The sequence below is a fragment of the Mixophyes fleayi genome, chromosome 3, assembly GCF_038048845.1.
Source record: "Mixophyes fleayi isolate aMixFle1 chromosome 3, aMixFle1.hap1, whole genome shotgun sequence".
NCBI classification, from domain to species: domain Eukaryota; kingdom Metazoa; phylum Chordata; class Amphibia; order Anura; family Limnodynastidae; genus Mixophyes; species Mixophyes fleayi.
This window is the reverse complement of record NC_134404.1, coordinates 145950138-145963681: the sequence shown is the minus strand read 5'-3', so window position 1 is coordinate 145963681 and position 13544 is coordinate 145950138. Positions and strand designations below refer to the sequence as shown.

The following is a 13544-nucleotide window of genomic DNA, read 5'->3' as shown; positions in this document are numbered from 1 at the left end:
TTTAACTTGTCAATGCATGCCTTCAATCACAGGAATGACTGAAACAAGTACCAATGTCATCATCACACTTACACTCTTTTGCTCCTTCATTTTACCCCACCCCCGTTGCTAGGATGCTTAGTAAGTAACATAGAAATTCTATATGAAGGCTTGGGGCCTGATTCATTAAGGATCTTAACTTGAGAAACTTCTTATTTCAGTCTCCTGGACAAAACCATGGTACAATGCAAGGGGTGCAAATTAGTATTCTGTTTTGCACGTAAGTTAAATACTGACTGTTTCATGTAGCACACAAATACTTGATAGCTTATTTGTACACTGAAATTTAAAGTTGATATTTGTGTGCTACATGAAAAAACAGTCAGTATTTAACTTATGTGCAAAACAGAATACTAATTTGCACCCCTTGCATTGTAACATGATTTTGTCCAGGAGACTGAAATAAGAAGTTTCTCAAGTTAAGATCTTTAATGAATCAGGCCCCTGGTTATTAAGGGTTTACTTTCACAACTATAACATATTATCACACTTTAGTTTATAAATATGATAGAAATATGTTGAATGGGTATTTAATGCTCTTCTTAATGTTTTATATTAAAAACAAGCAACTTATTTAACTGCAGTTTTTATTTATTAAATGTGATTGATTACATGGTAAACTATAACAGAGCAGTACAAAGTATTAGATAGTAAATATTTATTAAGTTATGTCAGGGTGATATAACCATGTTAACATGTCTCTATTGAAGCAATTTGTTGTCCCAACATTTTAACATTGCCAGCTATCATTATAGGGACACTCAAAATATGGAGCTAGAACAGATTACTAAATTGTGTAGGTTTCTGCCATCTGCACATCTTAAGGTTGCAACTTAATGTATTATTAACAAATGATGCAATAAAAGCAGACATCTGTAATCAATTGTTCAGTTTAAACCTTGTTCGTAAAGAACTTTTTTAAATAAATTTCCAAATATCACATATAATGTTTTAAAATGGATGTCAAGTAGTCTTAAAGAAAATCTCCATCCAACTATGCTTAATTTTTAATACCCAATTGTCAATAACATGCTCTACAAATAATTCTTATGACATTTAAATTATCTGCTATTCCCAATTGTAATGCACTGCCGAGTATGTTAGTGCTATATAAATATATGTTAATGATGATGATAATAATAATAATAATAATAATAATAATAATATATTACTATGAATGAATGCAACACATGCCATCCTGCATTATTAAGAGTTAAAGGATTTTTCTAACGCCTCTCGCCTAACTAATTTAGGTGTTTATGAACAAACATAATATAAGTCCTTGTCATTCTCTGTTACGAAGAGAGAATAAAGAAAATGTCAGCATTAAATTAATTTATTAAAAACATAAACTAGTTTGCAGCCATGTAATACATATATAACCTTGCTACATTTGTATGTGGACTTGTATATGTGGTTTTTAGTTTTCGCGCATATCAGTTGCACTGCATGTATAAAGGACGTAGTGGGCTAATTCACCTAAGTTACCCAACCAATTCAAGTGCTTGTGAGGAAATAATTTCTAAGGCAGAGAGTAATTCTCTATAAGGGAGAGACAAGCAGAAAAATATCAGATCGTAGGGCTAATGGATAATGAAGCAATTTCAGTTGTGGTATTGTGCTTTTTGTGAAATGGCCATGCTATATAACAATACTTAATAAAGATTCATTCTAGCGACTGAATTTTATTTTAGTTTTGCAAATACCTACTGCAGTTGTATATATAAAAATCCATTAATGGAATACTACACAATATAGATTTAATATTTGTAACAAATATTAATAAAGGTTTGCCACTTTAAAGCCAATTCTGTCATTTATTTACTATCCACGGTTCAATAGACAGATGTTCACTTGCTAGTCATATATTGATCACAAAAACATCAAAACACAGACATTTCGCTCAGCATTGGGCCTTTGTCAATGTTAACGCTAAAAAGCCCATGTCTTGCTGACCTATATATCCAAAACTCAATGGGAAAATGTCTATGCTTTAATGTTTTTGTGATCAATAAAGATATGTTTTTACAACATGGAAAGAGCACCCCTGCTTTGGGGTATTTTTTGATACGCAGACATAGCACTATGTATTTGAATTAATAGTAGTGCAACTGTGAAGTGTATATGTTTCAATATTGTTATATTTTGAATAGCTGACCCGGAAATCTTAAACCAATTATGTAGCTATTTGTTTTATTTTATGTCCCCGTTAATGCTAAATTGCATTGCTTTTCAATTAATGTGCTTGTTAATTGCTCAAGCAGTTGTGCAAGTACTATATTTAATTACAACATTAGTATTTTCAGAACACTGTCTATACATACATATGCATACGAATATATTACCATACTATTACATATCTAGAAAAATTTGACAACATATGTTACAATCAAGTATAATTTGTAATAAAGCTTCATATCCATGGATAAGGATGGGAAAACGAGATGGCAATGTAAAAGGATGCTCAAGGTCCAGATGGCTTTTCTTTTCCCCCTTGTGCTTTCATCCTGCAAGACATTCAGTTGTATATTCAAATAAACATGTAAATGAAACATAAATATGTATGGTCTGCACTTTAAACAAACTGTCATATGTATGATTTGGTATGGAATTATGTTAAACATGACTTTGTCTTGTATAAATTCTCTAATTAGACCAAGATGCGGAGCCTGCCTACTTTTACGGTAGAAACTTGTAAATAAGGAGAACAAATTGTAGCTAGGACACATCATAATCTGTTTTGTAATGACAAAACCATAGATAACATACATAGTAAAATCAAGTAGGGATTAATCAAGCTAAGGCTAAGCTTTACATACAGTGGCGCAGTGATTGGTTTATGTACCATTTAATTATAAAACTATATATTATTATATAAGTTATCATCATAGTTAATTTAGATTGCGTTTTTTAAATCCAAAATATTTGCGTTTTCGCAAACATTTGAGCTAAAACACAGTGTACTGCTTTAATTTTTTAATAAACGTTGGACCAACTCTGAATAATTGCATAAGATATACTTGCCTACTCTTCATAACTTACTTTCAGGAAATGAAGTGGCATGGTGTGAAAAGAGGTGAGTGTGACTTAATGACATCATTCGTGTCATTGAGTTCATGGGGCAAGTGTTATTGGTATATGCTAATTACATCATCATACCTCAGCACACTCGGTATTCATTGGGTGGGCAGGGCTTGACAACACCATTTGTGTCATTGCAATGTGTCCTGACCCACCATACAGGCAGGTAAGTACATTTTTAGAAGTATTGCCTATTTTTTGCAGAGACTGGAAAATCTCTGGAAAATCTCACTCTAATGTGGGAGACTAGTGACAACTATAATATAAGGACAAATATAGTAGTGTAACTGACAAATTGTCATTTATTTTTGTTTCACATAATGGTAACCTATTGTTAGGACTAGATAGCTAATGTACATTTCTTGGGTGCAGTGGTACCTATTTTTTAGGGATCTGCTGCGCTGGCTATATCCTCCATATCACAATGAAATAGGCAATTTGTGGTAGCTGAAACCATAAACCTTTGTGATCTCAAAGTCACTCTGTCACTGAATATAGCAGGAAGGGTAATGCAATTATTGCTGTATAGTTGTAGGATCCAACAGCACAAAGGAGTGGTTAATTTCCACTCTGGAGTGCTTACTTGCCCTTGCTGTATTATTTATTTTATGATAGCAGTCTGGTAAATTACTTAGTTACTTCCCATAGAAAACAATTAAGAAAATCCCTCAATACACTCAATTTAATTCAATACATACATTTTTCCATACACTCTAAAAATCCCCTAGTGAAGAAGCGACATGTGCAGTTCACATACTTACATATACATATAGATATCAATATATATCATAGAGACATCAAATTATAATACATCCCTGGAGTGAAGTTACCTAGTACTGAGTGAATAAATAGATATTTATAAATAGATATTTCTGGACTTTCCTTTCTAAGCTTCCTGTAACATGATTGGTAATAGCATTGGTTCCAGCCCAATGACTACAATGCTGCAGTGGGTTTAGGAATGCTAATGTCTGTCTACTGCCAGTAACTTCTAAAGGAAGAAATAACAATTCTAGCTGACCAGGGGTTTCTGCAACAACAAAAAAGGTAGTTAAGCTAAACATGGGGAAGGATCTAATAATGTGAAATTATATAAAACAGGTTTTCGTCACATAGTGGCAAGTTTTCCTTTATACAGCTGCTCTTCACAATGCACTGAAAGAAAGCCAGAAATTAATATTTTAGCATGACTACCAGAGGTGCTGATTAGGAAAGAGGCAATATGATTATCAATATGTTATCCCTAGTCTATTCCATTAGATCCTTTGTTAGCAGAGTCAGGACTAGTGCACCACAGGCAAATATACAAACACCCCCTGGTGTAGAAACTACCAGCAGAAACAGCATTTTTTTTTGCTGTGTGTATGATGCCTTGTCCAAATACAGAAAAAGCTGGAAAGGGAGTTTTGCCTCCTTTTATCTACAGTGAATGTGCAGAACTTTAGGGGGGTTCAGGACAGTTACTCTTTCTTTTGTATACAGGTTTGTGTCTATAGAGTGGATTGCAATGTGTATTATCAACCTGAAACAAAACAAACAGGGGTGAAAGTTTTTTCTAATTATACTAGTCCTATGGATAATTAACAGAGTTTAGAATTTTAGAATTGCTTCTAAGAAAATGTTTAACTTATAGCATATTGTTTGTTTGAAAAGGAGACAAAGGGGGCAGATAGATAGATAGATAGATAGATAGATAGATAGATAGAGGCAATTGGGACACTTTGCCACCTTCTACTAGAGGAAAGAGTGGTGGTCCCTGGGAAACCAGAGTCTAAAAGTGCAGAGAGGGTTACATTCTGACCGGAAGCTTAAAAAGCTGGGTTTGATCTGTGTGTGAGAGACTGCTGCCAAACAGTGGCCAGTGACCAGTTGGGGTTCAGCAGAAACCTGTGTGAGGAGCCATCTGTTTGTAAGCCTTTCACAATATATATATATATATATATATATATATATATATATATTAGAGATGAGCGCACTCGGATTTCCTGAATCCGAGTCGGATCCGAGACAGATCCGGGTATTGGCGCCAAATGAAAACTTGAAACCGAGGCTCGGAGTCATAATCCCGCTGTCGGATCTCGCGATACTCGGATCCTATAAATTCCCCGCTAGTCACCGCCATCTTCACTCGGGCATTGATCAGGGTAGAGGGAGGGTGTGTTAGGTGGTCCTCTGTCCTAGTAGATCTCGTGCTGTGCTGTTTAGTTCTGTGCTGTGCTGTGCTGTGTTCTGCAGTATCAGTCCAGTGGTGCTGTGTGCTGTGCTCTGTCAATTTTGAGTTCAGTGGGGCTGCTGGGTCCTGTGCTGTGTCCTGTTCAGTCCAGTGGTCCTGTGTCCTGTGCTCTGTGCTTCTAAGGGCATAGTTATTTCCCCAATATTCCCAAGTGTTTAAAAAATTAAAAAAAAGTTATAAAAAAAATACAAAAAAATAATTACAACTTTTTTTAATTACAACAAAATTTGCAAAACCAATCCTGCAGTATAAGCCCATTGGTACTGCAATATTACCAAGTTCACACATTCAGCAGTAAAAGTCCAGTGGTACTGCTGCAATATTACAAAGTTCACACATTCTGCAGTATCAGTCCAGTGGTGCTGTGTGCTGTGCTCTGTCAATTTTGAGTTCAATGGTGCTGCTGGGTCCTGTGCTGTGTCCTGTTCAGTCCAGTGGTGTTGTGTCCTGTGCTCTGTGCCTCTAAGGGCATAGTTATTTCCCCAATATTCCCAAGTGTTTAAAAAATTTAAAAAAAGTTATAAAAAAAAATACAAAAAAATAATTAAAAAATAAATTAATTACAACAAAATTTGCAAAACCAATCCTGCAGTATAAGTCCATTGGTACTGCAATATTACCAAGTTCACACATTCTGCAGTATCTTGTGCTACATATAATGTAGAGCAAAAATTTGGAGGATAAAGTAGGGAAAGATCAAGACCCACTTCCTCCTAATGCGGAAGCTGCTGCCACTAGTCATGACATAGATGATGAAATGCCATCAATGTTGTCTTCCAAGCTCGATGCCCAATCTCCTAGTACAGGGCATGTACAAACCAAAAAGCCCAAGTTCTCAAAAAATAGCAAAAAGAGAAACTTAAAATCATCTGAGGAGAAACGTAAAGTTGGCAATATGCCATTTACGACACGTAGTGGCAAGGAACGGCTTAGGCCCTGGCCCATGTTCATGACTAGTGGTCCAGCTTCACCCAAGGATCTTAGCCCTCCTCCTCCTCCACCCTCTACAAAAAATTGAAGAGAGTTATGCTGTCAGCAACAAAACAGCAAACAACTCTGCCTTCTAAAGAGAAATTATCACAAATCCCCAAGGCGAGTCCAAGGGTGTTGGTGGTTGTCAAACCTGACCTTCCCATTACTGTACGGGAAGAGGTGGCTCGGGAGGAGGCTATTGATGATGTAGCTGGCGCTGTGAAGGAACTTGATGATGAGGATGGTGATGTGGTTATTGAAAATGAGGCACCAGGGGGGGAAACAGCTGATGTCCATGGGATGAAAAAGCCCATCGTCATGCCTGGTCAGAAGACCAAAAATTGCACCTCTTCAGTCTGGAGTTATTTTTATCCAAATCCGGACAACCAATGTATGGCCATATGTAGCTTATGTAAAGCTCAAATAAGCAGGGGTAAGGATCTTGCCCACCTAGGGACATCCTCCCTTATACGTCACCTGAATAACCTTCATAGTTCAGTGGTTAGTTCAGGAACTGGGGCTAGGACCCTCATCGGTACAGGGACACCTAAATCCCATGGTCCAGTTGGATACACACCAGCAACACCCTCCTCGTCAACTTCCTCCACGATCTCCATCAGATTCAGTCCTGCAGCCAAAGTCAGCAGCCAGACTGAGTCCTCTTCAATACGGGATTCATCCGAGGAATCCTGCAGCGGTACGCCTACTACTGCCACTGCTGCTGTTGCTGCTGTTAGTCGGTCATTTTCCCAGAGGGAAAGTCGTAAGACCGCTAAGTCTTTCACAAAACAATTGACCGTCCAACAGTCGTTTGCCATGACCACAAAATACGATAGCAGTCACCCTATTGCAAAGCGTATAACTGCGGCTGTAACTGCAATGTTGGTGTTAGACGTGCGCCCGGTGTCCGCCATCAGTGGAGTGGGATTTAGAGGGTTGATGGAGGTATTGTGTCCCCGGTACCAAATCCCGTCGAGATTCCACTTCACTAGGCAGGCGATACCAAAAATGTACAGAGAAGTACGATCAAGTGTCCTCAGTGCTCTAAAAAATGTGGTTGTACCCACTGTCCACTTAACCACGGACATGTGGACAAGTGGTTCTGGGCAAACGAAGGACTATATGACTGTGACAGCCCACTGGGTAGATGCATCCCCTTCCGCAGCAACAGCAACAGCTGCATCAGTAGCAGCATCTACAAAATGGCTGCTCGTGCAAAGGCAGGCAACATTGTGTATTACAGGCTTTAATAAAAGGCACAACGCTGACAACATATTAGAGAAACTGAGGGAAATTATCTCCCAGTGGCTTACCCCACTTAGACTCTCATGGGGATTTGTGGTGTCAGACAATGCCAGCAACATTGTGCGGGCATTAAATATGGGCAATTTCCAGCACGTCCCATGTTTTGCCCACACCATTAATTTGGTGGTGCAGCATTACCTCATAAGTGACAGGGGTGTGCAGGAGATGCTTGCGGTGGCCCGCAAAATTGCTGGACACTTTCGGCATTCTGCCAGTGCCTACCGCATGCTTGAGGCACATCAAAAAAGCATGAACCTGCCCTGCCATCACCTCAAACAAGAGGTTGTGATGCGCTGGAACTCCACCCTCTATATGCTGCAGAGGATGGAGGAGCAGCAAAAGGCCATTCAGGCCTACACAGCCACCTACGACATAGGCAAAGGAGTGGGGATGCGCCTGAGTCAAGCGCAGTGGAGACTGATTTCCGTGTTGTGCAAGGTTCTCCAGCCGTTTGAACTTGCCACACGAGAAGTCAGTTCCGACACTGCCAGCTTGAGTCAGGTCATTCCCCTGATCAGGCTGTTGCAGAAGCAGCTGGAGAAAGTGAGGGAGGAGCTGGTAAACCATTGCGATTATACCAAGCATGTAGCTCTTGTGGATGTAGCCCTTCATACGCTTTGCCAGGATCCGAGGGTGGTCACTCTTTTAAAGTCAGAGGAATACATTCTGGCCACCGTGCTCGATCCTCGGTTTAAAGCGTATGTTGTGTCTCTGTTTCCAGCGGACACAAGTCTACAGCGGTGCAAAGACCTGCTGGTCAGGAGAGTGTCCTCTGAAGAGGACCGTGACATGCCAACAGCTCCACCCTCATTTTCTTCCACATCTATGGCTGCGAGGAAAAAGCTCAGTTTTCCTAAAAGAGCCGCTGGCGGGGATGCTGATAACATCTGGTCCGGACTGAAGGACCTGCCAACCATTGCAGACATGTCTACTGTCGCTGCATTGGATGCTGTCACAATTGAAAAAATGGTGGAGGATTATTTTGCTGACACCATCCAAATAGACATGTCAGACAGTCCATATTGTTACTGGCAGGAAAAAAAGGCAGTTTGGAAGCCCCTGTACAAACTGGCTCTATTTTACCTGAGTTGTCCCCCCTCCAGTGTGTACTCGGAAAGAGTTTTTAGTGCAGCGGGGAACCTGGTCAGTGAGCGGCGAAGGAGGTTGCTTCCTCACAACGTTGAAAAAATGATGTTTATAAAAATGAATAATCAATTCCTCAATGAAGTACAGCACTGCCCTCCAGATAGTACAGAGGGACCTGTGGTTGTGGAGTCCAGCGGGGACGAATTGATAATGTGTGAGGAGGAGGAAGTACACACTGTAGGGGGAGAGGAATCAGAGGTTGAGGATGAGGACGACATCTTTCCTCAGTAGAGTCTGTTTAGTTTGTACAGGGAGAGATGAATTGTTTTTTTGGTGTGGGGGCCCAAACAAACCAATAATTTCAGCCACAGTTGTTTGGTAGGCCCTGTCGCTGAAATGATTGGTTTGTTAAAGTGTGCATGTCCTATTTCAACAACATAAGGGTGGGTGGGAGGGCCCAAGGACAATTCCATCTTGCAACTCTTTTTTTCGCATTATGTGACCATTCAACAGTCGTTTGCCATGTTCAAAAAGTAAAAGAAAATGTCAACAAATTCAAAAAATTAAATCAAAAGTTAAATGCCCTGTCATTATTTAAAACAAGAGGTATTGACGTGCTAGAATTAGTGTAGTGTTAATATGTTATAAACACTACACTTGGAACTTGGAGGAGGTATTGTGGCCCTGGTACCAAATTTAGTCCCGGGGCCACCCCACTACGCAGTCCAGATACTTGTTTGGTGGAATTCTGACCAGTTGAGGGTGTATTTATTATATTGTGGCCCCGGTATCAAATTGGGTACCAAAGCCACCCCACTACGCAGTCCAGATACTTGTTTGGTGGAATTCTGACCAGTTGAGGGTGTATTAATTATATTGTGGCCCCGGTATCAAATTGGGTACCGGGGCCACCCCACTACGCAGTGTAGATACTTGTTTGGTGGAATTCTGACCAGTTGAGGGTGTATTAATTATATTGTGGCCCCGGTATCAAATTGGGTACCGTGGCCACCCCACTACCTAGTCCAGAATTATTTTTTTGGGAATTCAGAGCCGTGGAGGTTTTTTTATTAATTATATTGTGGTAACCACTCCTCTACGCAGTCCAGGTACATTATTCGGTGGGATTCAGACCAGTTGATGGTTTTCTTATTATATTGTGGTGACCACTCCTCTACGCAGTCCAGGTACATTATTTTGTGCGATTCATACAAGTTCAGGGTTTTTAAATTATATTGTGGTGACCCACTCCTCTATGCAGTCCAGGTACATTTTTTGGTGCGAATCAGACCAGTTGATGGTTTTCTTATTATATTGTGGGGACCACTCCACTACGCAGTCCAGAAAGATACCTTGTTGCAACATTTTGGACTAATAACAATATTGTGAGGTGTTCAGAATACACTGTAAATTAGTGGAAATGATTGTTATTGAATGTTATTGAGGTTAATAATAGCGTAGGAGTGAAAATAAGCCCAAAAACGTGATTTTTGAACTTTTTATGCTTTTTTCCAAAAAAATCCGAATCCAAAACCTTAAATCCGAACCAAAACCTTTCGGCAGGTGTTTTGCGAAACAAATCCGAATCCAAAACACAAAATACGAGACACCAAAAGTCGCCGGTGCACATCCCTAATATATATATATATATATATATATATATATATATATATATATCATCATCATCATCATTTATTTATATAGCGCCACTAATTCCGCAGCGCTGTACAGAGAACTCATTCACATCAGTCCCTGCCCCATTGGAGCTTACAGTCTAAATTCCCTAATATAGACGCACACTCACACAGAGACAGACAGACAGCGAGGGAGAGACTAGGGTCAATTTTGATAGCAGCCAATTAACCTACAAGTATGTTTTTGGAATGTGGGAGGAAACCGGAGCACCCGGAGGAAACCCACGCAAACACAGGGAGAACATACAAACTCCACACAGATTAGGCCATGGTTGGGTATATATATAATTTCGCTATCACATGTAGCAAAGTGCTCCTTTGTCACAGTGCCGGCGTGGCACTGCCAGTAATGATACATAAAATACAATTTAGAAAAGCATTTGGAATCAATCCTACCACATTGCATAGGATGACATTAGCTGATAATGCACCAATATTTGTGTCATTATATTTCATGGTAAAAATAAAGCAAATTAAGCTATTCTTTATACTTGTTTTATATAGATTTTAAATGTATTTCATTGGTTTAAGGCATACCTTGGGATATATCTTAAGATATGTCTTGATTCAAGATATGTCTTAATTAATTAGCTGTGGACAGAATGGATATGTTGTTATGAGGGCTCTCATTATGCTACCCTCCCACCCTTCCCTTATGTCTTTACCCCTTCCCCACCTTTGTGTTTGTCTTTTTGTTTTATGCACTAGGTTATCAATAGTGTTATGAACATAGAGAGTGTGCAGTTATTTATAAAGGATAAAATCATAACTGCAGTGTAAATATGTTAGATCAAACGATTCCATTGATAAGTTCAGTTTAAAGTATAAAATTTAAAGAGCGAGAGTCTGATGTAAATGTGTTTGATGGCTTTGCACATCCCAGTGTGAGAAGATAAGCATTCTACCTTTAGCAGCTTCAAGGATCTCTTACTGTTAGTTTGTGACACTTGAATAGACTTTTAGGTACCGCTCAGCATGTGGTCTGGCTCAAAGAGGCCATGTGCTGACATAGGCTATACATAATATAGACCAAAAGAATTCAGTTTTAAAATATGCCCCTTAAAATCAATAAAAGTAGTGATCAACCACATATTCCTCAATAGCATGATTAGGGCAGCTCATATGTTGAATTAAGAATTCTGCCCCACAGAGACATAAGGGAAAGGAGTGTAAGCTCTGCAACTGCACTTTATTTAGGCGTGTTTGATATCAAAAGATGGACAAAGTCATAGGGGATTTATTAATGATAAAATTGGATCGATGTAACGCTCTACAGAAAAAATATATCACATAGTAGAATTGGTTAGTAAATCAGGCAACATGTAAATGGTGATTGAAAAAGTGTCCCAGGCCAGAACCCCCGATTAGCATTAAACGCTGTCCCTGTGAAGACCATCCCATCTCATGTTGCTTAAAAACCTGTGTTCTGAAGGAACAAATTGTCAGACTTTTTGGGAAATCAATTCACATTGATAAGCTGTCCATCTTCTTCCAAGCCAAATTTCCCTTGGCCAGAATGCAATTCATGTAAGTGCAAATCTGAATGTAACCCCTTTTTATTTGAAACTGCTTTTGCTTGTTATGCCAGTTTATTAATTGTTTATTCATTATTTTCCTTTATATCTGAATGCCCTGTATTTTTGTATATTAGATCTATATTTTAATAAGTTGCGTCCTTGATACTCTAACAAATCCATTAGCCTGTTTAGAAGAGGCAGATTGCTCGATCAAGTTAACCCTTGGAATGCCAGTGTGTGATTTGTTGATACATTTGATTAACAAGCTGTGTGTGCTTGTATTTACATTTGTGTAACAGTCTGTAGGTGTGAAGAGTTAACCCTGTGCATGCTGGTGTGGGTCTTGCTAGTCTGTAAATAGATAGAAGCCTGAGTGCCAGGGTGGCAAAGTATATTGGGATCCTATTGCAAGTACTCAATAGGTGGTACAAAACCTGAAAGGTCTGGGGGTGTGAGAGCGCTGTGTTTGGGGGCGATTCCGTAGGTCTATAACCTGTGTGATAGGTAGAGAGAGACTGCGGGCTGAAATCGTGTGTGACCTCATACAGCGAACACCCAAAAAGCACGACAGCTGGGAGCGTGTTCGTGACAAATAGCTATCAAATGTGGTTGGACATGTTTGTTCTTTTTGATACATTTATTCTTTCTTGGCTTGATGCCATGAGGTTATATTTTCTTTATCATTTACCAATCAATTCAAAAATTGTTGAAAATGTTTGTATAACCTGTTTATGTTCTTAAATCTCAATAAAACTTATTTCAGAAATAAAGCAAATCACACATACCTTCCAAGTACAGTAGTTTCCTTTTATATATCACATACGGTATCTTGTTTGCTTTTGCTGGGGGAAAAATTGGACAAAGTATATGATTTTAACATCAATGAATTTGTTTTGTAAAACATCTCTTGCACATATCAGTCTTTTTTCTTTTTAAATTCCCCTAACCATATGCCTATTACTGCTTTAACAGCAATCAGACCAGTAGAAATAAAGGGGAAGTGTTTTTGTGTCTTGGTCTATGTCCAACAAGCCAGAGCTAGATAATGTTATGCCACATGCTAAGACGCAGAACACCCTCCCCCCAACCTGCTAGTACCATCTCAGATTTTCACAAGCCCTGATTGCTGCTAAAACAGTGATTGGATATATCACTGTTTAGGGGGAGTAAACATTTAAACTAAGCTAGTGGCTAATGAAAATACTTTCACTTTAATCTGTGTGCATTTACAAACAGAAAAGCAATAGAAATAGAAATATATAAAAAAAAAAATACTGTTTCTGACCAAATAGTAAAACCCACACATTCAATGATTCACAGGCATACATTTATGTGGATATCTGCTGTGATAGAATAGACATATTTTCAAATGAAAAACTGTTCAAAATCATTAATTTTTTTAATAAAAGTTAATTATGTGCAGACACTGTACAATAGTATTTACAGTGTAAAAATCATGAGTGTTACATTGATAACACAGGTTAATATGGTCTGTCCTGGTAAGAAATTGACAGCAGCAGACATCAAATGCTGTGTAAAAAGTGATACACAAAGTTATAATAACCCATACCATCCATTGTTTATCTCCACTTCAGCTCATCGTCGCTATCATTTAAC

General features: G+C 38.8%; 1 protein-coding gene across 3 annotated transcripts in view; it reads right to left on the bottom strand.

Annotated features, from left to right (window-relative positions):
* Window positions 1–647: 647 nt before the first annotated feature.
* The window catches only part of MLIP (muscular LMNA interacting protein), a 183825-nt gene continuing 170928 nt past the window's right edge, over window positions 648–13544 (bottom strand). For 2 of the 3 annotated variants that reach the window (XM_075202513.1, XM_075202514.1), the window contains 2 exons: window positions 12713–12769; window positions 2459–2546 (listed from right to left, as the gene is read on the bottom strand). In XM_075202513.1, coding sequence (XP_075058614.1) covers window positions 12743–12769 — 27 coding nt within the window. In that variant the 3' untranslated portion in view covers window positions 2459–2546; window positions 12713–12742. Of the gene's footprint in view, window positions 2547–12712; window positions 12770–13544 lie in introns of all 3 variants that reach the window. The other variant, XM_075202512.1, reaches the window with a different exon arrangement.